General features: G+C 38.1%; 2 protein-coding genes across 4 annotated transcripts in view; one reads left to right on the top strand and one right to left on the bottom strand.

The window, feature by feature from the left end:
* LOC142409857 (uncharacterized) overlaps window positions 1–7,091 on the top strand; it is a 40,227-nt gene extending 33,136 nt beyond the window's left edge. Inside the window, 9 exon segments of the mRNA XM_075501613.1 lie at window positions 277–441; window positions 651–901; window positions 1,361–1,532; window positions 2,695–2,738; window positions 3,595–3,717; window positions 4,349–4,471; window positions 4,821–4,866; window positions 5,278–5,389; window positions 6,875–7,091. Of these exon segments, the coding sequence (XP_075357728.1) occupies window positions 277–441; window positions 651–901; window positions 1,361–1,532; window positions 2,695–2,738; window positions 3,595–3,717; window positions 4,349–4,471; window positions 4,821–4,866; window positions 5,278–5,389; window positions 6,875–7,091 (1,253 nt within the window).
* A 12,597-nt stretch (window positions 7,092–19,688) lies between these two features.
* The window catches only part of TOLLIP (toll interacting protein), a 28,725-nt gene continuing 21,123 nt past the window's right edge, over window positions 19,689–27,290 (bottom strand). For all 3 annotated transcript variants that reach the window (XM_075502353.1, XM_075502354.1, XM_075502355.1), the window contains one exon: window positions 19,689–22,351. In XM_075502353.1, the coding sequence (XP_075358468.1) occupies window positions 22,137–22,351 (215 nt within the window). In that variant the 3' untranslated portion in view covers window positions 19,689–22,136. The remainder of the gene's footprint in view (window positions 22,352–27,290) is intronic.

Genomic DNA, 27,290 nt, shown 5'->3' with positions numbered 1-27,290 from the left:
TTGATATTACTTATCCTGAGCTTGAGGGAGACAGTGGTGACTTTGAAACTTTTGAAAACATTAGTGCTAAATGTCATAAGATTTGTCAAATCCTAGGTAATATTCATTGTAGAGCTAAAACATTTCCACAATCTCCACTTAGCAGTACGTCAAATAGTTGTATGCAACAAAAATGTTGGGTTGATTTGCCAGAACATTGAACAGTCCTCTCCAGATGTTAAAATTATGAGATCAAAATCCTGTGCTTCAAACTAAAGTATGTCTTGTGCTCAACAGTAGCTACAACTGGTACCTCACAATCAAGTCATGTTACAACAAGCACTTCTGCAATCTTCAATCCTTCCCCAAGCATACCTGTCACAACAGAAGCAAGTACATACATTACATCAAGCAGAACAAGTCCATGTTTTTGTCATGTGTTTGGTAATTTTTTTTCTCCTGGTAAGTGTCTTAGTTTATGGTTATAAAAATTTTCATAAGCAATATAAAGTCTTAATGCTCTATTCAATTAAAGATAACCACTCAAAATAATCTAAATATAGAACTTTTTATACACAAATACACTTTATATTTTCACAACATTTTCTTGGGTTTTTTCCCCTAAGTATTTTCATTTGTGTTTTAATTTCTCCTCCTATTTTTCTCTGCAGGGGAAGTGGTATACAACAGAACAGATAGGGCTGGCTGTAATTTTTATGCACTTTGCAGCAATGAATGTGAAATTGACGCGTTTCAGGGGACATGTGTTTCGGCAACTCCTTTCACTTCAGTCGCTTCAGAAACTACAACACAAGCCATCTCATCCACAGAACGTGTATTTTCTTCTGTCTCACCAACCACAGCAACATCCCTCACAACTTCAATAGAAAGAAACTGTACTGATGTCAGTCCTCCACGAAAGGTGGTTCCCCTCATTATTTTCTAATATATCATCATTGCAAAACCAGCCCAATTTCTGTCCTCTAATAACCAATTCAAATCAAGTTGTACATATTTCAATAACAAAGTTGGTCACGTTACAAATGACCTGACAGCGCACAATTCTTCAACCTGGCATTACCAGGCTTTTAAGTAATCTGGAGATGGCTCACTAATACCATGGCAGAGACTTTTTTAAATAAAAGACACTTAAATGTCATAGAAATAAGTAGACCAGCTATGAAAGTGTTAAAATCTCCTTCCTTCTACACAGAAGAAAATTCTGTGATTGTTCTCAGCTTGCCTGCTCTTAAGGCCTGAAATCATATGCTAAGAAAACTCTAATCTGAACTCCCTAGCAATTTTGGGAGTCTATCTCAAGGTGACCCAGAACAACTAGGGTGAGAGAGCACTTAAGAATAAATCATTTACTTATTTTCAGCCTGGAGAGAGCTGGATAAGTAAATGCCAGAAGTGTGTCTGTGACCCCCTCAATACCACCGTGCAATGCAAGCCTCTATGCCAAGCAGTTCAGACACCAACTTGTGACCTAGGATTTGTTTCTGTGCCTGTAATAACATCAAAAGACCCATGTTGTCCTGAATATGAATGCAGTAAGTATTAAAAATACATATATACACACTCTGGTAAATTACATTTGCACTTCTGTTAATATCTAAGCAAGTTCTTCACAAAAACAGCAATACCTTCCTTAAATTGTTCTGGCTTAGCAACCACGCATCAATTTTTGGCTAAATATGCATTAGAAGCTTATTTAAAAACAAAATGTTATTTTCAATGAATTTTGCTGAGAGAATTGGAATGGGTGGGAGAGCAGGATAATACTTTAAACATTCAAGTGGTCTATGTAGCTCAACTGTCTCTGTAATCATAAAGGTTATTAATGCATTATTTAATGTTATTAATATAACATTGGAGCACATTAAAATTAGCCTAACTGTAGCTAAACTAAGATGCATAAACATAAGAATAAGCCAGCAGAAAGCTTAACAGTTAACTACAAAAGCAAGTAACATGAAGCAATAATACAAAGTGAATTGTAATCAGTAACTGAATTGTCAATGTATGAAAAATAGTAATTATACTTACACTGTTGTTGAATGCTCATGAAAATTAAAAAATCCAAGTTATATATGTTTAATTATATGCATAAATTTTTACATACATGTATTTTTATACATATATATTTATACCAAAGAATAAAAAGAAAAAGGTAGCCATAAATTAAGCCTGAAACAGGAAGATCAAAACATCAAAACAAAGGAACAGCCAAGTTTGAAGTAGTTCTGTGAAAGACATGAATGGGCTCTGCCACGTTGTCAAATTTTTTATACTACCATAGTAAGAATACCTTTTTTCCACTCAGAGTCAATCTTCCACCCATGCCGTGTTCTGAGAGGTCATAAAGAATCAATAACAAAGGCATCTTTGAAGGTTACTGGGCTTCTAGGGTTCAAAGAGGAAACAAGTCATTTAATTTGAAGTGAACATGATATCGAATGGGCAAAAAGGGTTTTTTTCCTGTATAGCTCGAGTTTGAAGCCATTCCTCTTCAACTCTTCTAGCTAATTTCAAAGATGAAACTTTACTTAAACATCCAGCTGTATTAAATATGAGGTCTAAGCATGTAGGGGGAATTGAATTAACATTTTGCATAATCTCTGTGTTACTAACAAACCTTGATAACATCTTGACTTCTCAGGAAGTCTCACAATTTGAGTTCACTCCAGAATTATTTTTTTGTTTCTTTTTCAGAACCAATACCTGGCATCTGTGTGATTAATGGTACAATGTACGAGGTGAGAATGTTATGGTGGTATATTGCTGGAAGTGAAATGTATACCCTTTCTACCAAAATAAGCCTTTGAGAAAGTTCTTTTCCCAGTACATGATATTTTATCTTTAGCTCTTAACTGGAGGGTTGGTTTTTTTTATAATGTCAAAAACAAAACTGTCACAGAAGAGTTCCTCAACATGTAGCGTAAAACAAGAGTGTACCATTGTTAGTGATGTACTTTCTTTTTAAGCTCTCTCCCACTTCTGGAATTAATCAGTTTTCCAAACGAGCTGATGAATAGCCCAAACTCAACCATTCTTTGAAATAAGCCCAGAGAACCTTCAAAAATAAGGCTAGGATTTTTGCTTTAATTGATACCTAAATCTTTTGCTAAAATTGGTACTTAGGTCATTCAGTCAAAATTAAAACGTTAGCACTGGAGCCTTTTGGGGATACATTTCCGAAAGACTAAAATCCATGTGTAAATTTGTATCTCTGCTTATGTATCTGCATATGTATCCAATTATTTTAATCTCCACTTGTAAATTATAATTGTTTTATAATCACTGAACATGACTTACAGGGGAAAAAATTTCTTAAATGGAGCATTGAAAAGCTGGTAAGATAATGAGGCAGTACAAACCAGTCTTACCTGCATTTTATTAATTTACTTTTATATTGCTTAATTTAGTTTTGTCCTAATGTGTGTTTTCTTGCAAGGGATAAAGCCAAACAACTTTATTATGTTCAAAGAGAGTTGAACAACTCAGTCGCACTTGCATTTCAACAACCTTAATGGTTCTCAGCAATGCTTTCAACTCTGCCTATACATTACATAGAAACTGTTTCCATTTGAATTTTTTTCTTCTGTCTTCCAGGTTGGAATGTCAACTGTACTCAAGTCGTGTAAGAAATGTACCTGCAGTTCTGAGAAAGATCCAGTGACTGAGGAAAATATTGTGCATTGTGAAACAGTTCAATGTGAAACAACTTGCCCACTGGTGAGTTCAGATTCTCTAGGCTGCCCAGTCAGCCCTCAATTACAAGACGACTAGAATTCTCCATTGCCAGCTCAACATATTTTCTCTTTCATCTCCTTGTGAGTAGGGTCATCAATATATCACTGAGGATGGAGAGTGCTGTGGGAAGTGTACTAAGCTAGCTTGCAAAATCAAACTAAGTAACAACACTGTTCATGTGCTCAATGTAAGTATTCCTTTCATTTTCAGATCTGTGTATTAGCCAATACAGGTTAAAACATCTAGGAGTCAATTCATGTCCCTTACTAGTAAAAATCTAATTAATACTGAAATTACTCTGAAAACAACACACAGTTTTCTGAATTGAACACTTACTTGGAATAACAAATTCTTGATATGTGTGGTTAACTGGGCAATGGTTTCTAATTTGTGGTCTGAGTGTTCAGATCCAGGATTTAAACTTTCAAGCTAGCCACAGTTTGCAAAATTTCACTTTTGCCACTTGAAAGAAGTTCAGAAGCATCTGAGAATCTTTGAGGTGTGAGAACTTAATTAGGTCAGCCATTTTTGAAGTAATCATACTACACCTGATCATACTACACCTGATCACAATGAAAAAAACTAATTGTTTTCTTTTCTTATAAAATCTTAGGTTGATGAGATCCTGCCACTTGATCATTGCAGCCAATACAAATGTGAAAAAATTGAAGATCAATTTGTTGCAGTCCAAACTAAAAAAATATGCCCTGAGTACAACCCAGGAGAGTGTGATCCTGTAAGTTTTAATCAATTCTTCATCAATTGAATGCAGTTTAAAAGAACAAGGGGTGGGGAGGGCAAGGAAGAATACAACAAATCACTTTCACTAAAGTTGCAGAAATGTCTCAAGAATTAAATTAATCTTGCTGTAACATTAGTAATATGAAAAGCTTAATACTTTTACATGAGGCTACAAGGATTCAAGACTTCTATGGTGGGGACAGTAACTCATCCATGGTTTCATTGAGTGTTTATCACAGAGGAGCCTTCTGCCCAGTATCGGTAACGCTAACTCATATCCTTACTCGTGATTGTCATCTGTGCATTAATACACATTAACGTACTCCTTCTTTACTTCTGCAAAGGATGAAGCAGAGACTACTCACGATGGCTGCTGCAAAATATGTAAACGTAAGTAGTGATGTGTTCATGTTTTCTGCTTGAAGAGCACTGTATTCAACTTCTAACTACCTTTGAGTGGATGGAAGGATTCTTCACTCCCCCAGTTTTCACGTATTCTGTTTATCAAGACCCTGTGTTTCACTATTTATTCAAAAGGAAAAAGCAAATTTTCCTGATACTGAATAGCACAACACAAGCCACCAATGCTCACGTCTCTGCATTATCTTCCAAAGACATTGTACAGCTGAGATCAAAGAATAACCTGAAAACTCCAGATATATTACGCAGTATCCCGTCGCCACTGTCACACACTGCAATCTCAATAATCAGACATCATGCACTTTGAAATTGTTTTAGCATTCATTTAGTTCTGAACTAGAGATTTGAAGTGTACGTTGTTTTCCCCCTCTTCTTATTAAGCTACAAACTGCAAACCTCACAGCAAGAAAACTGTGATCCGCCACGGTGACTGTGAATCTTCTGAACCTGTTGAGCTCGTATATTGTGAAGGAACTTGTCCTGGCTCCTCAGTGTAAGTTCCAAAAACTTAATTTAGCATCTCTATGGCTTCATTTATACTTGTGCTCTCTCAAGTTAATCAATCACCCAAGGGTACTGAGGGAGCTGGCAGAAGTGCTCACCAAGCCACTTTCAATCATTTGTCAGCAGTCCTGGCTAACCAGGGAGGTCCCGGTTGACTGGAGGTTAGCAAATGTGATGCCCCTCTACAAGAAGGGCCAGAAGGAGGATCCAGGGAACTACAGGCCTGTCAGTCTGACCTTGGTGCCAGGGAAGGTTATGGAGCAGATCATCCTGACTGCCATCACACAGCATGTACAGGACAACCAGGTGATCAGGCCCAGTCAGCATGCATTTATGAAAGGCAGGTCCTGCTTGACTAACCTGATCTCCTTCTTGACAAGGTGGCCTGCTTAGTAGATGAGGGAAAGGCTGTGGATGTTGTTTACCTGGACTTTAGTAAAGCCTTTGACACTGTTCCCCACAGCATTCTCCTGGAGAAACTGGCTGCTCAGGGCTTGGACGGGTGTACACTTCGCCGGGTAAAAAACTGGCCGGATGGCCGGGCCCAAAGGGTTGTTGACCTTGGGTGTTGACCTTGGGGTGTTGATCAACAGCTGGCTGAATATGAGCTGGCAGTGTGCCCGGGTGGCCAAGAAGGCCAGTAGCATCCTGGCTTGTATTGGAAATAGCATGGCCAGCAGGACTAGGGAAATGATTGTCCCTCTGTACTTGGCACTGGTAAGGCCACACCTCGAATACTGTGTTCAGTTTTGGGCCCCTCAGTACAAGAGAGTCATTGAGGTGCTGGAGCGTGTCCAAAGAAGGGCAACGAAGCTGGTGGAGGGTCTAGAGAACAAGTCCTATGAGGAGCAGCTGAGGGAACTGGGATTGTTTAGTCTGGAGAAAAGGAGGCTGAGGAGAGGCCTTATTACTGTCTACAACCACCTGAAAGGAGGTTGTAGCAAGGTGGGTGTCAGTGTCTTTTCCCAAGTAACAAGTGATAGGACAAGAGGAAACAACCTCAAGTTGCACCAGGGGAGGTTTAGATTGGATATTAGGAAAAATTTCTTCACCGAAAGGGTTATCAAGCACTGGAGCAGGCTGCCCAGGGAAGTGGTTGAGTCACCACCCCTGGAGGTATTTAAAAGACATTTGGATGAGGTGCTTAGGGACATGGTATAGTGGTGGACTTGGCAGTGCTAGGTTTACAGCTGGACTCAATCTTAAACGTCTTTTCCAACCTACATGATTCTATGATTACAGAATAGCAACTAAGTTAATGTGTTTATATGATTCCATTGAGTGCAATCAATCAGAGTCAGTGGAAGCAGGACCAGTTTCACTATTGAAGAGACGGTTAATTAAAATCACATTCATAAGTGCATATGGGACAGAGGATGTAAAAAAAAAACCACACCCCAAAACAAAAGTCACTGGGGGGTTTCTGTGCAATTTTTAATGAGAAGATATATTTTCTTTTCCTGGTGGGACACAGGTATTCTCTTGAAGCAAACCAGATGCAACACGAGTGTAGTTGCTGCCAGGAGTCCAGCAGCCAAACAAGAGAGGTGACCCTGACTTGCCAAAATGGAACAAGCATAAATTATAACTATGTCTATGTGGAACAATGCCAGTGTATGAATGCATGCACTTCGAAAACCTCTGCAGCATATAGTTCCCAACTGAAAAAATCTGCAGCATATGGTTCCTAATGGAAAATCAGCAGACAAAAGAGATGATCATTGCAAAAAGAAAGCAGAGACCCTTGGGAAGCTGGAATCGCGTTTTCCCCAGAATAACTCGTGCTACTTCAGTTTCTGTTATCACCTTTTCTCATTTCTTACTTGTAAAAAAAAAAAAAAAAAAAGTCAAATAATTAAATCGTGGTGGGTTTTTTTTTTTTTAAGTGATACAATATTGAAGGGTAAAAATAGATGACTGTAAAATACCTTTGTGTACATTATGGAAATATGCAAATATGTTTCAATTTGATCACAAACCCGACATTTTGGAAAAAAGGTTTAAGGGGTCTCTAAAAAACAAAACCAGAAAACATTATATCTACATTGCACTTAGCTCTTTTGCCTAGAGAAAGCTTTATTGCATATAATTTTTATGGATTTAACAGTCCCAACAGACATCAGAGTGATAGGGAGAAGATTGTTTTCCTGTTCATTTGGTCTCTTACTTCATCAATAAAACTTTCAGCATTTTTCAATTTCGGTATCTGGTGACTGTTCAATACTCATCTTCATTATCTAAATGACAGTCCAATGGCATCAGGGAGTTTTCTAAGTCAGATGGGTATATTCTTTAGCAGTCTTTGGAATTGAAGACACTCTCAAAACCCTTTTCCCAGATGAGGTTAAATTCCCTCACCCAGGCCTAAATAGCTCTGCTCACGGGCATAAAAGGTACAGAGATTAAAAAAAGTCTCTCTCATTTGCTCACTGTATTCTAGTTGCCAAGATGATGCGATAAGAGGCAGGCTGTACTTTGTCTTCCCTATAATTAGTGGAGAGGTCCAGAAGACAAGTATAAAAAAAAAAAAAAGAGGAAGGGAAAACTTTATTCATCACTACCATTTCATGTTCTAGATCAAAAGGTATCCGGCTTTAGAAATCAGCACTTGCTTCTTCAGTTGAAGAAACAAATCTACATATAAATGAAAGCTCTAATTAGTTGAATAATACTTAATGTGAAGTCAATGAACTTAGTAAAATCAGAAAATTCACCCACCCATAATTTTAACAATATTTGCAAATAAGTTCAGGGTATGTTTTTAAACTGTGCATTTGTTTCCTGTGCTATCTAAAAGATTCTGATTGGATTTACACTCATGAGAAAATTGGCTGCCTTTTCCCACAGTAGTTCATCATGTTTACCTGAACTGTTTGGAGCATTTACCTTACAAGTAGCTGTTATAATACAAAGCCTGAAATCTGCCCTGAAGACTTGGCTGAAAAATAAAGGAGAAACTGTTTGATCAAGTAATTGCACATATTATACATGCTTATTTCAAAGTGAAATTCAATCCCTGAATGAAATCAGTAGAGCCCTGTCTATTGGCCTTCACAGGCATGACCTGATATCATATTAGGATTAACCAGCGGGGAGAAGTAGGCAGGCTTGTAAGCTTCACATTTTACTGCTGAACTGCATTCATCTCTCAACTACCCAGTGTTTGCTTGTCCCACAGCAGGTACAGAGGCTTCAGGCAGGGTTACTAGCCATGATAGTGGAGCAGACAGCTGTACCACTCCCTGCACCTTCTCTGACCCAGTAATAAGCCACTTTTCACTGGGAACCTGGGCTGAAGCCAGACCAGCTGCACACCACCAGTTTTATAATTTCACCATCGCATCCTCAGACCCTGAACACCAGGTATCGCTATGAGGAGACATCCAAACAGTCCTGAACAGAGTGACCAATGGGCCAAGCAGTTTGATAGCTTCAGCATAGCTTCCCAAGTTTCTGGCTTCCAGAGTGTTTGGCACTTTGGGCATAGCACCACAAGAACAGAGCACACCTGATGGGATCTAGAACTGTACTGCAGTGAAAAACCAGGATCTAGACCTGTACCGCAGTGGAAAAACAGCACTGCTGGCTGGAGGAGGGCTTCCTATGTGAGAGGCATTCATGTATGCTAGCCATGTTAGGCCTGGTGTTATAATGCAGAGCTAGCAATATTAATCCAAGCTAGACAAACTGATGCCTGCAGAGCTGATAGTTCAGGGTGCAGAGTGCAAAAACCCCGTGACACTTATGTAACATATAACAAACAAACATCTGTAAACAGTTCTAAAGTTGGCTTTGAGTTCAGACTGAAGCCAATGAAATCTGCATGCTTTTCCCCCCTCTTCTTCCCTAACTCCCTAGTTGCTATATTCTGAGTATTTAGTACCATGTTCACCAGTTACAAAGCTTCCCTAACATTTTCTGGTCTGCAGGTTTTCCTCAACTATTTTAAGCACTGTATTAACAAGTTAGCAGTACATTCCAGTTCAAGTCTTAAGCTGCCCTCTAACGGTCATTATCCACTTCTCTAAAGAAAACTAAACCAGGAACTATTCCCTTAATTCTACTGGAAACATTAAGCCTTGCAGAGCATGTTCATCCATCACAGATCAATTATATTAGCATGTAAAATTATTTTTTTATTTTAAATCCCTGATTTATGGAAGACGTAGAGGCTATTTCTCAAAGCTGAACACCACATTATTTCCACGTAGCTGATCAGTTACCCATGAGTTTAATTTGAAGATGCCATTGCAATCCTCAGTGTTCATGTACTACATTAATAAAAAAAAAAGTCAGCACCACAATTCACCACTTAGAAGAGATAATCTTGATTAGTGGGGTTTTTGGGTTTCAGGTTGTTTTGTTTTGCTTTGAAAACCAGCCCACTGCAAAATGCTAGGAACCACTGAATTTTCTCTGTTCTTAAAATACAGCTTCCAGTTTGGGGTTGTGGGGTTTTTTTTTGGGGGGGGGGGGGGGGGGGGGGTTGTTTTTTGTTTTTTTGTTTTTTGTTAAGGGAAATCTATTTTTGTACCTTTTTTTCCTCTCAAACCTACACAGAGGAAAACCCAGGGGATTTGCACTTTAAGTAAACAGGATTCAGGAGGAGACAAACATGTAGATTTCTCTTTGGAACAAATGCTATGCTACAATTACAAGCCCAAGGAACCTCTAGTAATTACTTTAAAGCAGAAAAATTAGCTTAATAGGAAAGCATGAAGACATACATTTGTTTGATATACAAGAAGTTACCATTTATATTAAAATATATCTAGCTATTGTGCACTATATCAAGCTCCTTAGAACTTCAAATGATAAAATGCATATACACTTTAATTTTATAGCAAAATTTCCAAATGTTAAATGTACAATCATAGTAGCAAAATAGTTCCAGTTATAGAAGTACAGATTAATAAATAATTGTGCTGGTTTTGGCCGGGATAGAGTTAATTTTCTTCCTAGTAGCTGGTATAGTGCTGTGTTTTGGATTTTAGTATGAGAATAATATTGATAACACACTGATGTTTTGGCTCTTGCTAAGTGGTGTTTACACTGGTCAAGGGCTTTATCAGCTTCCCATGCTCTGCCAGGTGCAGAAGAAACTGGGAAGGGGGACAGCCAGGATAGTTGATCCAAACTGGCCAAAGGGCTATTCCATACCATATGATGTCATGCTCGGTATATAAAGCTGGGGAAGAGGAAGGAAGGGGGGGACATTCGGAGTGATGGCATTTGTCTTACCAAGTAACCATTATGCCTGATGAAGCGCTGCTTTCCTGGAGATGGCTGAACACCTGCCTGCCGATAGGAAGTAGTGAAGGAATTCCTTATTTTGCTTTGCTTGCGTGTGCAGCTTTTGCTTTACCTATTAAACTGGCTTTATCTCAACCCACGAGTGTTCTCACTTTTACCCTTCCGATTCTCTTCCCCATCCCACAGGGGGGGGAGTGGGTGAGCGGCTGTGTGGTCCTTAGTTGCTGACTGGGGCTAAACCACAACAATATTTAAAACAAGAAACAGTATATAATATAAAATGAATCCTGAGCTCTTTCCTGTCATTTCCAGGGGGTATCAAATTAAATCGGAAAGTGCTGACTTTTCATCCTATGATATTTACCATAATCAAATATACCAATGCTTCACTAAAAAATACCATAGAAAAGCACTCGCCTATGTCAGGAAATAGAACACTCATTTTTCTGTTCCACTAGCTAGTCAAGTACAGGGACTACTGCATTAGGGAATGTTATGTAGTAATATGCATATATATGGTGAAACTACCCAGTTAGTGTTTTTTATTGATGTGTCGACATAATGCCTTTTAAACAAATCTATTGACCATACTGAGAATCTTTGGATTTTTATCCAAAACAGCTCATTGGATAAAATGTCCCATTAGCAAATAATTTCCAGGTTTTATTGTCTGATGATCTAAACTGGGCATAAAAGTGACAATGAAAGAAACAAAAATGTTGTATTCTAACATCTAGTATCACAGCAGCTTTGTGGTTTTTATACAGAGATAGTCACAACATAGTCCTTATGGTCATGCTGCCTGCTGACAGCTGACTATACCACAACACTAAAGTAATTAAGCTCCCCTGATTTTCCCAGCTGCTTTCGCTGCTTGTTTTGTTCCCCCATTACTGCTATCTTCAGTGGGATCACCTTCAATATAAAAATATCCAGATTAGCTCAACAGGCTGAGCCATTTCTGAGGTACATTTTAGCACTTCTGCTATATTTCAATGGTGAAGACACAGATCATGTTACATTCTTTTGAAACATTCACTCGACATGAAGGCTGAGTCCTGGACCTCAGGTAGTGAGGCTCTATATCACATGAATTTAAGTCCTGAAGTATGCCAGAAAGTATTTAGCTGCTTCTTGATTCCATGCTGTGCAAACATGCTGAAACCCGAGACACACAAATCATCCTTCCATTTCTTTTGAAAAGAAATGTGCTCCAGAGAGGTTACCAGATTTGTTTTACCAGCTGTTTCAATGGAAGTATTTAATTTTATCATTTTAAAGTATTCCCGTAATACTTTGTATCATAAAAGAAAAATAAGATCATAATTTCTTTTGGCACCATCCTGCTAAGGTTTTCTCATTCAGATACCCACATTTTAGTAGTTTCAAGTGACCTTTTTCAAATGGACAAAAACAGCATTTGAAAATATATTATTTAGGATAGAGGGAAAGAGTTCTCAATCTTCCTGCTAGAGGCCACATGCTGATTTTTAACCTGAGCTGAAAAAAAATAATCTTCCTTCACAACTTCTTAAAAAACCCAAGCAGGTACCTTGGAGAGTTATTTTCTGTGCAACAATCTCAGTACCAGTTTCTGCCAGCAGCAGCACATAGGTTAGACTAATTGAGAGCCTATTCCTGTTAGTAGGACTTGAATCAAATTGAAACATCCAAATGAACATATATTATTTATGTGGTCAATTAACAATCAAGGAAATGTACAGTTGCTGAATAAAAGACATCTGAAAATATAACAATAACCCAAAGCCTTTCACACTCCAGTGCTTACCGTGTGACCTGTAATGAATCAAAGCCTGATCTAAACCATTGAATTCAGTGAAAATATTCCTCCTGATATCAGGAGGTTTTGAATCAAACCTTGCATTTATGGAAAAAGGCAGATAATGTTGTCTAAATTAAGTACCTCACTCATGAAACTGCAGCATTATTCTTATGACTGTAATGATTACATTTGCTAGTCACCTGCCATGAGAAAGTTTCTTTTTAAACACTTCTCACACTTGTCAGAAGCATCACCAATGGCAATTCATTTCTTGCCTGCAAATACCTCTCTTCAGAAGGGAAGGTTCAAGCACACATTACAGAACATGGAAACCTCACTGTTTCCCTCCTCTCTCCAACTAGCTAAGTGTGTTTTTCCAAGAGAATATACTATATGCCCCATACTTCAAGATGCATATGTATTCATGGAGAACATCAGTGCTGTGAGATAGCCCACTCTTGGCATCATACCTAAGAGCAAGGTAACATGAAACAGGACATGAGAAATCCCTTCCTTGCTGATCGTGCGCATAGTGTAACAACTCAAAATGGGGGACACAATGTAAGAACTTCTAAGCTGTACATAAACCTGCCCTTTCTAATCAATTAGAAATTTTAATGGCATTCAATAAGATTCAGATTTACACTTTGTAAAAAATAACTCAAGTAGTAATTTTCTTCATAATATTTAGGATATTTGGGATGAAGAAAACTATTACTGAAACAAAACTAAACATTTTAACACTCGAAGTGTTAAAATGCAGCGGTGAAGTGAAAAGATGAAAAAATAGCACCCCCCCACCCAACTGTTTAAGAGTTTCTCCATATTTTCTAACACCATTTGTAAGTTCACGGGAGTTTTGAACTTACTACAAAATTCTATGCCATTAAAACCACACTGTTATAGCCTTTTATGTTTTGTATTTTCTTCAGTAGTGCTACAGCTGTGCTGGAACTGCACATCTCATTTCCAGTGTTCAATGTTCTTCAATGCCTTACTATCTGCAAACAAACAAATCATTACATGTGACAATCAAAAAACATGAGCCAGGCTGATTAACAACAAACTGACTACAAAAGGTTTTAAGCTTGGAAACATCTACTAGAACAAGCAGAGTGGTATTTTCATTCTTCAAAATGATAGAAAATGAAATTATCAAACCCAGATAAGAAGTCACTACAAAAGTCAGCATTGCAAATTCATTAGAAGTAGGACAAATGTATAAATCAACCTCCCTTTATAAAGCTCAAAACCTAGACACCTTAAAGTTGGGGAGCTAAACTGATACTATTCTCAGCCGTCTGGATCTCTAGCTTCCTAAAGATTTATTCCAAGCACAACTGTATTGTTTGAAACCATATGAAGCATCTTCTGGACTCTGAGAGTTACCACCCAGCCATGAAATTAAACTGAAATTGTTGTCAGTTTATTTACACATCACATTAAAATAAAAAAATAATCATCTCATGATAACAAGCAAGCATGTTAATCCATACTGTGCACTTTGAGGACAGAATAAATTCCATTTTATAAAGGGGATTATGTTTAATGAGCTGGCTCTAAATAAAAGCTGTTATCATAAAATATCTGAAGTTGGAAGGGTCCCATAAGGACCCCCGAGTCTCGAACTCCCTGCTCCTCGCAGGACTACCTAAAACTAAGCCATATGACTAGGAGCACATCCAGACACTCCTTGAACTCTGACAGGCTTGGTGCCCTGACCACTTTCCTGGGAAGCCTGTTCCAGGGATCAACCACCCTCTCAGTGAAGAGCATTTTCCTAATGTGCAGTCTGAACTTCCCCTGACACAGCTTCATTCCATTTCCTTGTGTCCTATCGCTGGTCACCAGAGAGAGGAGATCAGCACTTCCTCCCAACCCCCACCTTTCCCCCTTGAGGAAGCTGTAGACTGCAATGAGGTCACCCCTCAGCCTTCTCTTCTCCAAGCTGAACAAGCCAAGTGACCTCAGCTGCTCCTCATAAGTCTTGCCCTCAAGACCTGTCACCGTCTTGGTTACCCTCCTCCAGACACACTCTAATAGTTTGATGTCCTTCTTATATTGAGGCACCCAAAACTGCACACAGTACTTGAGGTGGGGCCGCACCAGTGCAGCGTAGAGTGGGACAATCACTGCATTGTCTCTCAAGTGTTTTTCAATAACTCCCAGAATAACCTTCTCCGTGATTTTACCACGCACTGAAGTGAGACTGACAGGCCTGCAATTACCAGGGTCCTCCTCCTTTCCCTTCTTGAAAATTGGGACAATATTTGCCAGCTTCTAGTTGACCAGGACCTCTCCAGACTCCCAAGACCATTGAAAAATAATGGAGAGAGATTCCATGATAACATTGGACAGATCTCTCAGTATCCTGGGAGGAATCCCATCAGACCCCATAGATTTATGCACATCCAGCTGGAGCAGCAACTCTTGAACAAGTTCAGAGTCAGCTGGAAGTTTATCATCCCACCAGTCACAGTCTTACAACACAGGGCTCTGGGGGTCCCAGGGCCCATCATCGGTGTTAAAGACAGAGGTGAAGAAGGCATTGAACGTCTCCGCTTTGTCCACGTCCTTACTTGTGAGGTGACTGACCTTATCAAGCAACAGACATTATCATCTCTGATCTTCCTCCTTTTGCTGTTAACATATTTTAAAAAGCCCTTTTGTTGTCCTTCACAGTGCTGGCCAGCTTGAACTCTACTTGAGCTTTGGCCACATGAATTTTCTCCATACAGTGGCGAACAGCATCTCTGTAGTCCTCCCGTGTTGCCTGTCCTTGCTTCCAATGTCCATACACTTTCCTTTTCTGCCCAAGTTCTGGAAGAAGATCGCTGCTCAGCCAAGCCAGCCTTCTGCCCTGCTTGCTTGACTTCTGACACTTAGGAATTGCCTGCTTCGTGCTCTTAAGAGATGACTCTTAAAAAGCGACCAGCATTCATGGACCTCAATACCTTCAAAAGCAGATTCCCAGGAGACCTTACTAACCAGCTCCTTCAGCAGCCTGAAGTCTGCTCTCCCCATATCCAGGGTTGAAGTTTTACTGGTGGTTTTTCTCCTATCACCAATGATTTGAAACTTAACTACTTTGTGGTCGCTGTAACCAAAAGCCACCAATTACCACTTCGCCCACGAGTCCCTCTGTTTACAAACAACAAATCTAGGAGGGCACCTTTCCTAGTCGACTCCCTTAGTATCTGCACCAAGAAGTTATCTTCAACATGCTTCAGGAATTTCCTGGACCTGCTTGTGTCCGCTGTATGATATTCCCAGTTGACATCTGGGAAGTTAAAATCACCCATAAGGACAAGGGCAGTTGATCTAGAGATACCACTTAATTTCTTGTAGAATAATTCATTGGTGTCATCATCCTGGCTGGGTGGTTGACAGTAGACTCCCACAACAACATCCGCTTTATTTGCTTTCCCCTCCTTCCTTACCCAGAGGCTCTCAACCAGATCGTCGCCAACTGTAAGCGCCATACAATCCAACGTCCCTCTTACATACGGCACCACCTTCCAGCCTCACTTGCCCTGCCTGTCCCTCCTGAGGAGCCTATAACCATCCATCATGGCACGCCAGTCACAGGACACATCCCACCAGGTTTCACTTAAGCCAGTGATGTTGTAGCTCTGGGACTGGTCCAAAGCTTCTAGCTCCTCTTGTTTATTCCTCATGCCGTGCACATTAGTATAAAGACATTTCAAATGTGCTCCAGTGTACTCAGAACATCGTGGAGCGGACCAAAGGACCTTGCTAGCATGCCATCCCTCATTGGCATGCTGCCCCCAGGCTTATCTCTGGCGAGACTAGTTTTATCCCTTTCCCCCTTCAAAGCTAGTTTAAAGCTCTTTCAATGAGCCCTGCTAACTGCTGCACAAAGATCCTTTCCCCCTTTGAGGCAGGCGTACACCATCTGTTTTCAGTAGGCCTAGTGTCATGTAGACCAACCCATGATCAAAAATCCCAAAATTTTGCCAGTGACGCCAGTCTCAGAGCTAGGTATTGATCTGCTGGCTCTTCCTGTTTCTTCCCTCATCATTCCTTGCAACTGGAAGGATAGAGGAGAACACTACTTCTGCTCCTGATTCCTTAACCAGTCGTCCCAAGGCCCTGAAGTCTCTTTTCATCGCCCTTGGACTTCTTATTGCAACTCCATCACTGCCTGTGTGAAAAAGCAATAATGGATAATAATCTGAGGGCCTTACCAGGGTAGGAAGTTTTCTCGTCACATCTTTAACCCAGGCCCCAGGGAGGCAGCAGACTTCCCTAAGAAGTGGGTCAGGTTGGCATATTGGGCCTTCTATTCCCCTCAGAAGGGAGTCTCCTATGACTATGACCCATCTTTTTTTCTTTATGGAAGTGGTTTTGACACAGGGCCTAGGCCGACTTAACCTTGGCAACACCTCCAGCCTAGACAAACCATGGTCATTGTTCCGTTCCACTTGCAGAGCTTCATACCTATTATACAAGGGCACCTGGGAAGGTGGAGTAGTCACGGAGGAGATTCGCCTGCGGCGCCGGGCAGGAACTTGTCACCATTCCCCCTCCGCTATGTGCACTTCTATAATTACTTAGTTGTTCATTTTTAAGATAGCATTAAGCATTTCAAATCAACCTGAATGCTCCACATTAAGCTAATTACTATTACAGAAATTATGCATTTAAGGTGGAAAAACATTGTCCTGTGATACTGTGCTAAGCTCCTGAATCTAATCCATAAAGAAACATGGACAGCACAGACATGGAAGATAAGTTCAGTGTACTTTTTCACTCACTGTAGTAATTTTATAATTGGGGATAATTTTAAAATAAATTGAATCATCCTTCATTCTTTTCCAATGATAAATGCATTAAAATTATAAAGGCTGTCTATTTTTATCTAGTCTGCTTCATATTCCAGATTAGTACACTTATTGTTTTAAAAACATGTTTTAAGTGAATTCTTTGAATACTCCAAAGAGCAGTACTTTCATAGTTCTCCCACACATGGAAACACAATCATAGCTAAGATCAATTTCAATCTACTTGCTTTCCACAGATTCACTTTTATCATCTATATGCAATTTTACTTCAAAAGTTATGGTATACCATAAGTATAGACTATTTGTTCTTACAAAATTAATTATGCTTTTTGGCAAGATAGTAAAGAAAATCCTTTTCAAATATACTGTAGTATGAAAACAGATCAACTTGGGTTTCTAAACAAGCTTCCTAAAGATCTAGGAGAGAAAGCTGAAGTCTTCAGTAGGCTGCAACTTAAAACTGCAGCAGAGAAGATTGTTAATATGGATTTTCCTTCTTCCTACTTATTCTAAGAAAACACATATTTGCATTTCTTCCTAGAGGCCCTCCTCTCATTGATGTACTTAAATGTTTTAATAATTCAAAATACTCTTTACACCCTGACACATCATTTCTGGTTGATTAGCATTGAAATGAAAAAGCTAATAAATATTTAAATGCTAAATAGATGCTTTAGCAGCCACAAGAATGCCAACATTTGTTTAAATAAATTGATTCTCACTTTTCTTATCTCTCAGGGCACTGGAGAAATGTGAAAGCAAACTGTAAGCTTTAGAACAGAAATTGGGATAGAAACTGACACTCAAGGGCTAGCAGAAAGCACAATCTGCACACAATTTCATTTCACAGTAGGTACTAAGTACATTAAGGAAATAAATCAAAGGAAATTCAGTTGTGAAAGATTCCTCTCAACTATTGTTTGTTAAAAAAATTAACTCCTGATAAGAAACACACTATGAACTGGACAGTAAAACCCAAAATGTTAGCTTGATAATACACCAATACCACAGACTAACAGTTGATTAATAATCACTGAGCATAGACAGCAATGCTGTTAAATGAGAGAGAGGACCTCAGATAGCTTTGCAGTCATAGAATTAAAGAGAGATGCTATGTAAACCAAAGCTTTAAAATTCATTAATTATATATTAGCAGATAAAGCCAGCTCTTATTGTAGATAAAATAGCACATAACAAGGTCTATTTCATAACTCTTCACTTGGACACCACTGATCTAGAGAGTTCTCGCTCCCTCCTTAATGCAGAGCATTTCCTCCATACCCACACACTGTTCTTCCCTCCTCCCTTGCCCTCCAACGTTGTCCTTTGAACAATGCAACCTCACTACTGCCTCATTCTGTCCTCTAGACCTGCAGTACTGTAACATTTTGTTGAGAAAGTAGCACCTAGAACAGTTAGAAAAAGGCATCTACCAAGAGATGAATACTTAAAATACATTTGAGCGTTTACTGTACTAGTCCCACCAGATGATCACATTAAGAACCAGTGTAACTTGTTAACTAATGTGCAAGACTGAATAAAAGACAGTAACCTGAATTCTAGATCAGTCTATAGACAACGACTCAAATTGTGGTGCTCTCCAACAGAGACGTAATACACTTTCATTTAGATGATACATTTATTAAATTAGAATGAAAAAGTTAATGTACGTTAGAGTGCAAGAAACACATTTGGACACTGGACCTCAGTACAGAGAAACAATGTCTTCAGAATTGTTACAGCGAAAAACATCCTTTGTATGGTATTACATATCAACCAAACAAGCAATAACATTTGTAAGGGAAAACACATTCAGTACCATCAGCAGATGCAAAGAGCAGTATAGAAGAAAGCAGCAAGGACCTAGCTAGACAAAAAAAACGTTCCTACCTTTAGCAAGTTTAGGCTCTTGGCAGGACTCAAACTAGTACTAAGAACACTAACTTCTAGCAGATGCCAGTCTTACACAGCTGGCTTTGGCTCCAAGCTGCTTGAAGCTGTTGAGCAGAAGAGCAGCATCAAACACAGTATTATCCCATTAGCATTTTGTCAAAAGCTACAATCATAATGAGTGACAATTTATTTGTTTTAAATCAAGAAACAGACTTTCAGTTCCAATACCTTAACTTCACAGACCCTAGAATAACTAAACACTCCCCACCTTTTTTCATCTCTCCAATTCAAGCCTGACAACGAACAGTTTGACTGATTAGATATGTATGCTGAAAAGCTGAGTAGGCTTATGATCGGTGTTTTGTTCTTTTTAACAAGACAAAGTAGCACATCTTGACATAAGAGTTTCAGCTATAATGCTTAATTAAATCAAGACAAAAAATCCCCCGAACAGTATTTAAGTATAGTGTAACATGCTGAAATCTATCTACTGGCCATACTGCTCCTACATATCCCATCTTCAACTCATACATCTACCCTGTTTTGCATAATACTTGCCTAGAACAAAACAAACAAAAAATTCTAAGAACAGGAGCCTCCCTCAGAGGCCCAGAGCCTTGTTTATGAATAAACCTGGCTAACATAACATTCGCACTTACCCCTCCTGATGGTTAGGATTGAAAGGTGGTTATTCTGTGCTTGAAATTGAGCTGTAATAGGATGCAGTACAATTTACCAGCCATTAAGTTGAATGACGACCACTTGCTTTTATAAAAAGCTGTATTATGGATCCCAACATTTTAATATAAAAATTTAAATATATACATTTTCCCTGAATTGTTCCATCCCTAGCAATTCATGCTATCTGTGTAAAAGTTAGAGCAACGGACTCTTCCTGGAGACACCTAAGCATTAAGTCCTTACCAAGATTTATTCTTTTGGGTGATGATGTCACAAATCACTGTGCTATAAAGACCAAATGCCTCTACACCTACTCAATCTCAAAATTTACCATGATTATAGGGAAGGGGCAAGACTAGTTTCTTGATGAACACCTCTTATTTTAGAAAATAAAAATGTGGTGACTCTACAACTAAAGCACACAGAAACTATAGCCTTGAATCTCATTATTGAAAAGCCAATTGGAGGAAGTATAAAGACACTTATGCTTTCAACAGTAAATTTAAGATAGTAAGGGATTCATAACAAAACTTAAAATCGTACATTATGGAGAGACAGCTTTAAAAGGTCAGAAACTGGAATGATTTTTGGTGCTGTATTTTAAAAGTTTCAGTATCACTTTTAATCATAAAAATATAAATATTCATGCTCTACTGCCAGCACTACCTAAAGGCTTCTTGAATGGAAGAGAAGGGGAAATAAAATCAGCTTTTCAGCAGATAATAAAATATTTTAAGCATGGGACATGAAACAGTGTGGGGAAGAAGAGAATACAAGTCCCTTTTCCCTTTCCAAACCTGGCTTTAATGTTCTCATGAATCACTCAAGAGTCTAGATTTCAAGTATACATTCATTCCAACTCTTGAAAATATAAAGGTCTATGGCTATTGTAGAAAGTATATGAAATCAAACATTAAAAAGATAAAACAGCAACATTGCACATCACTGGAAAAATAAACCGGTGCATACTATTTAAAGTGCATTATTTACCAGCTACAAAAACAGACACTGCAGAAATTTATCCAACAGGTGTAACTGGTGCATACTGTTAAGATTCTGCAGCTCCAAGATGAACTGTTATCTGAAAAAATAACACTAACAATAAATACAAGCAACCTCCAACCTCCTCTGAGGATCAGACTATAACTCAGATACATTAAATTTTCTCTCAAAGAATTTATTTCCATCTGCATCAAATAATAATAAATTGACTACAGCAACCGTAGTCTAACAAGCCACTGAGCAATTCATAATGCCATTCAAAGATTCTGAAGCTACTTTTCGTGCTTCTTACTTCAGATTGCAGGAAAAAATACAATAGTTTTTCTGCTGATATAAAATGATAATTTTGCTGAAATATAGGTGTAAAGAAAGAAGCCTTATAACCAGATCATAGATTTCTGCTTTTTTAATGTAAGACAACACCTTAAATAATTGTTCACGGCTTCAGTAATTTTCCAGGTATAAAAATCTTTCCTTCTGCACTTATGCTTTGAAAAAGCCATAGGAATGCAGAAGTAGTAGTTAGAGTGCAATTAACTGTGGGAGTACCTTAGGGCTCAGTCCTGTTCTCTGCTACAGCAATACATACTGTACAAGTTAAAAGTTGCCTGTTAAGATCTTACAAATACATAACAATACTATATGGGAGGATAAAGCCCCAAATGCACGCCAGATAATATATTGCTTTGGTGCCCGACGACTAGATTGAATAGAAGATGCTCATTACAAATACCAACAGCGCAACCTAAGAAATTTTCCTTATTAAATTAAAAATCTTGAAATCAGAAACAGTTGAATATATCACAGCAATAACTAAACACCACAGGACAAGGAAAGGGTCTTTCTTTTAATTTCTGGCAGAAATAGGCTGCTTGATGAAACCTAAATACTTTAACAAATCAGTTATGTTTAAAGAGCAAACCCTCCATGGAAAAAAAAATTTTTCAATCCAACAAACAGTAGTAAATCCTGTACTGCATAGAGTTACTTTGTAAGAACAAGTTTATGAAAAGGGGGAGAGAAAGAAAAAAAAAAAAAGCAGCATTACTCCCCACCCCATCAGAATATAGCCACACAGGGCACAGCTGATAGTAAAGATGCTTCAATGCTATATTGTAGGACATAAGCTAAACTGAGTAGGTACAGATTGAGAAAGAAAGTGAAAAAGATCCAAATGTCCAAGGAGAAAACAGGTATAATCTTTCACACAGGATGCGCTAACAGAAAGCTGTTGGGAAATTCTTCCTCTAGCTAAATCCCTGGCTTGGCAAGTAAAAATAAGTGGCATTGAGGATGGGGACTATGCAGGAAGTAGGGATCTATGATTCTTCAGCCATCTGAAGCAAGGAGTTGATAGCTGCATCCTTGTTCCCCCTCTGAGCTTCTAGCACTGAGCGGATTACTTCCCTGTCCATGTTGGGAAACATGTCCTGGATAGATTTCAGGTCCTCTTCATTACACAGGTGCTGAGGGTTGACCGCAGGAGGTGGTATTGCCACTGGTACCATGCTTGGATTACAGACTGCAGGCATCCCTGCAGGCAAAACACAGAAGAAGAAAAAAAACCAAAACATACATGAGTGGCGGGGGGAAACATCTCAATGATTTTGAAGAAAGCAGCTCATGACTCGCCCCAACCCACCAAATTCAGCATTTTTAATTTTTTTTTTTTTTTAAAACATGTACTCCAGGAAGGAAGAAAAAAAAAAATATTGCAGAGATAATACCTAGACTGTTACCATCAGAATCCCTTTTTCTGGAACAGGTTCTCTGCCCAAGTTTTGTTCCAAAAGTGGTAAACTACAGTATGGCAACAGGTACAGCTCAAAATTAGGTACGACTTGTGTTAACCAGGTTTACACATGAATCACTAACCAAACACTAAGTGCACCACAGAAAGGTAGAGGTGGGTTTTTTCCCCTGCTCTAAACTCCAAAAACAAGGTATCCATCATATTTTTAGTTCCCAGTGTATTTATGTTGTGATGAAAAATACATCAGCAATATACATAACATATTTAGAAATTCAATGAATGCAATCTCCATTGCATTCAAAGGAAAGCAAAGTACTTAGGTCCAGTAGGAGACTGGACCACACTCATAAGCAAATGTTAAGTAAATGTTTTTCCCTGGCTGAAGTTCTTTGAAGTTGAGCCTGCAAAGCCACAAAGCAGCAAAAGCACAATTCCTCTTATGTCTATAGGAGTACACACTGCTTTTCCCTGTTCCTCTGCTAGTGGACAAAATTCATCTGACATTTTTCATGACCTTCTTGTATGTCTGTGTAAAATTAAAGCACTGTCAGTTTATAAAGACAGTTTTAGAAAATGAGTTTTCTAATTCCTATTAAAAGGAATTACTAGACAAAAATCCATTGCTGAAAAAACTACCATTTGTTTTTATAAAACTGAAACCAGGTATAGTATACAACTGGAGTCTTTTGTTATCACTTCTAAAATTGGCATATTTAATTTCTTCTCTAAGTAGTTCCAGACCCCCGATTATCTTAATCCCACACCTTTGTGCATTACTGTTCCAGTTCTGCTGTATTGTTTCTAAGGTAGGGCAAAAACTACCCATATCTAGACACAAACATGGCACTGCTTCATACAGCAGCATGTTAAAGCTTTTATATTTGTTCTCTATTTGCTTTCAAGCATTTTATCCACTGTTTCAAACACTGTTCACCTGGTATTTTCATAGAATAGTCCACAGTAATTCAGAGATCTTTATGTGTAGTAATGACCAATCAAGAAATCATCACCAAATACGTATTAGTTAAGATTTTTTTTTTTAAACACATAATACTTTAACACCAGCCTTAGTATGTCATTCTATCTCCCATTTACTATAATGAGATCCTTCTGCAACCTGCTGCAGTCAGAGAGACTTAGAAAATTGCTAAGAGTTTTTGTTTTGACAAATTGTCTATTAGTCCCCTTCCCTTGATTAGTTTTTTAAAATTATGATGCATGCCACCAAAGGCCTCCCTCCATTAGGGGATGACTTATCACTTATTTTTATCTGTTCATCAGCTTTTCAAAATAGCTATTAAACTACAAGAGGATCTTTATTTTATATCATACGATAGGAATAGTCCTAAGCAAATAACATTTTCAAAATGCCCCTGACAAGGTGATATACACAGACCGCATCATTCTTACCCACATACTCATACACCTATAATTTGTGAGGTATGAGCTTTCCCTACATAACCATGTCACCTCCTTCTAAAGTTTAGCTAGTTAGTTGTTTGTTTTAAATCAGCTTGTTCTAATCTCCATAGGTTTTAATCAGTTTCTGCAATAGGGAAAACAGTTATTTCAGAACTGTTTTTAAAATAAAAATTCAGTTTGCTATCCTCCAGTCCTCTGGAAGCAAGACTAATTAAACAATAGGTTACATACTGACTTTGCTAAAAAAATCCAAAATACAAGAATGGGAATAAATGTTATCTTACCTGCATTTTCTTACTGATCACCTTAACAATTAGTATTAAACTCTAAAATTATAATCTGAGGCTCCTTCTCCATAAAAAAAGCATTCCTTCCCAAGAAGGACAAAACCCAAACACCTGCTTCCTCCCCCCATTATGATCTCACATTCCAACTGGGGTTTTTTGTAGTCCCTTATATATTTATATCTTTATAGTCACTTAATTACCTAAATCATTCTAGGTTCTCTGCTTCTTTAAAATAAAGAGTTCTCAACTACTTATACATTTGATCTTCAAAGGCTTTGTTAGCCAACCTTATTACCAGTTTAGATTTCATATAATTTAACCCTCTCACATCCCCTCATTTGGGCAGACCTACCAATTTTTGGCAGAAACCTACTTTACTGTTTTACTGCAGAGACTTTTTAGGATTCTCCAAGAGTGCTTTTTTTTTTTTTTTTTAAGTTTGGCATACATTTACTTTGAGCAGCTAAGAACTTTTCACATAGTCTTTAGTTCACCGGTTTAGCTTTCTTTCTCTGACCTTAATTACTGCTCCTTAAGTTAAACAAAGGATGAACTATTTGTGTCACCACTATTACACATCTTTGAAATAAGGTACTTTTTGAACCACATTTCACATATTACTCAGGAGTAGATCAAAAGGTGCTTCTCTTCTATTGAATTCTGACTAACTGCTCAAAAGCATAATAACATAAAGCAGATCTACAACTGACATCATTTTCAAGTGTGCCTCTTTGCAGCCTCATCTCTCTTAGCATAATGAGTAAAGTACGACTTAATGTATCGCAACTGTTATACTACTGCTATTCAGACTTAACACCTCCAAAGAAAAAAAAAAAACAGAGTAAAGAGCAATTTCAATACTTACCTTGTCTCTCCAAGATTTTCTTTAACCTGTAACTATTTAATCAAAAATGTCTACACTCACTCTAACTTGCACAAATATTTTAGCATCTCAGTGATTATCATTTTTCTATCAGCTTTAAAAATGCTATATTAAAATTCACATTCAAGGTTGGATCAGCTAAACCCATCTTAACTTACATCAACCTTTGTTGACAAGGTACTGTAATTGAATATAGTTTGACTGTGTGCATTGCAACCGAGATTTTACCTAAAGTACTCTCTGCTATTTCTTTCCTCAACTTGGACTTCTGTCCTATCTGAAAGGATGCATTACTGAATTGTAAGCACCTCCATACTTAATGTTCTCTAATTTTGATTTTAAGATTTCCCTTGTAATCATCTTAAGTTTTCTTAGAAGCAGAAAAGGAACCTAGATGCTTTAAGTCTAATGTACAGGCTGGATCAATTCAAAAAGGTTCATGCTGGCAACTACAGAAATGTCCCTCTCACCATAAATTTATTACCTACACACTGGAACCATGTCTCTGCCCAGCCATTTGCATCACACCACTACCAAGGATATCTATCACTTCTGCAACAACCTGAACTTTAGCTCTAGAGCTTCTTATGCCATTTGGACCATGGTGCCTAGAATTCTGTCTGGCACTATATGTTTGAACATCTGGCAAATCAGACCATGTGTGCACCCTGGAGGCAAACCACTATACAGTCCTCACCAACACTGCAAATACACTTTACCCAATAATCATATCCAGCAGTATTTCAGATTGCCTCTTCTAAAGCTTCAGTAACCCTCAACTCATTCCTCATGCTTCCTACAAACAATCTAGGCATTTACAAGAGGTGAACAAGGACTTATGGCCTCAAAGAATAAAGTTGCAAAGAACTTGAAAGAACAGAGCAACAGAAGTTATGTTTTACTTCTAACTGAAGATTAGTAGGAAGCTTGTGTAAGTCATCGGCACCTTAAGATTATCCAACTATCAGCCTAAGTTTTGTAGGAACTGTCCATACAAGAGGTCTGGTTAAAATATTAATCCAAATGAAACATGAGGCTCACTTTGAGTTCCACAGCATCCTACAGCTTACCAATAAAGTTTCAGTGTCTTGTCAGTGTCCCAAAAAAAAAAAAAAAAAAAAAAACCAAGACCAGCACCCAAGTCTTCTTACGGCTTTCATGAAAACAAGATAATTATGAAGCCAGACATCTGCACAGGGAGTATTCAAGTATTTTCAATCTAAATACTCAATTTTAGAGACAAGAAATTTCTTGATAATATTGTTTTTCGCTAATGATTTTCACAACCCGTTTTCTCAGCTCATACAGTTCTAGAATTAGTTTATGCTGTCTACAACTACACTGTATACAAATAGAAGTTAGTATCTACAGATACTACAAATAGAAGTTAGTATCACAGTGATTTTTAATAAATATTTCCATGATAAATGCTTACTTTTCACAAAACTCTACATTCAAGCTATACATACCAATTTAAAGAGTACCTTATTTTTTTGCTTTGTTCTGCACTCAGACTAAAAGCATCCATAATTTCTGATTTACAAAATAGTAAGCAAGACTTAAGCATAAACGTAAAGAACTACACACTAAAATTTAGCAATTATACATATATATATATATGCAGTCATTAGAGAAAGTTATAATAAACTTCAAGATTATCAAGGTTCAGTAAAAAGCTGTTTTACATATTAAGCACCTCATTTCACTAACAGGTGAGAACCGAAACTAAATGACATAAGAATCCACTATAAATGGAATTGCACTCTCCCATGTTGCTCTCAGATATTAGGTAAGTGTTATAAATCAGAAGAATGGAGGACTGTTTTCCAATTCAGTGAAATGGTAATGACAAACATGCTGGCATAAGCAGTGACATTCCAATACATGAAACGAGTATGTACAATAGCAAGTCAATTGCTACAAGCAGCAATGGAAGCATCAAAGCAGCATTAACAGGGTAAACTTTTTCTAACTGCACACAAGGCATTACACACTTTTTATTTTCTTGTTTAGTCAAGTGCCCTATGTTTAATTTCTTAACTCATTATTATTCTGTCCCATGCACAGACCCTTTCAGAGTAAACTCAGGAACCTTCTGAGCACGAATTATTTCATTTAAGGAAGAAAT

This window comes from Mycteria americana, chromosome 5, assembly GCF_035582795.1.
Source record: "Mycteria americana isolate JAX WOST 10 ecotype Jacksonville Zoo and Gardens chromosome 5, USCA_MyAme_1.0, whole genome shotgun sequence".
Taxonomy (NCBI): domain Eukaryota; kingdom Metazoa; phylum Chordata; class Aves; order Ciconiiformes; family Ciconiidae; genus Mycteria; species Mycteria americana.
Note: the sequence above shows the minus strand (reverse complement) of the source record. Positions and strands in the feature narration are given on the sequence as shown.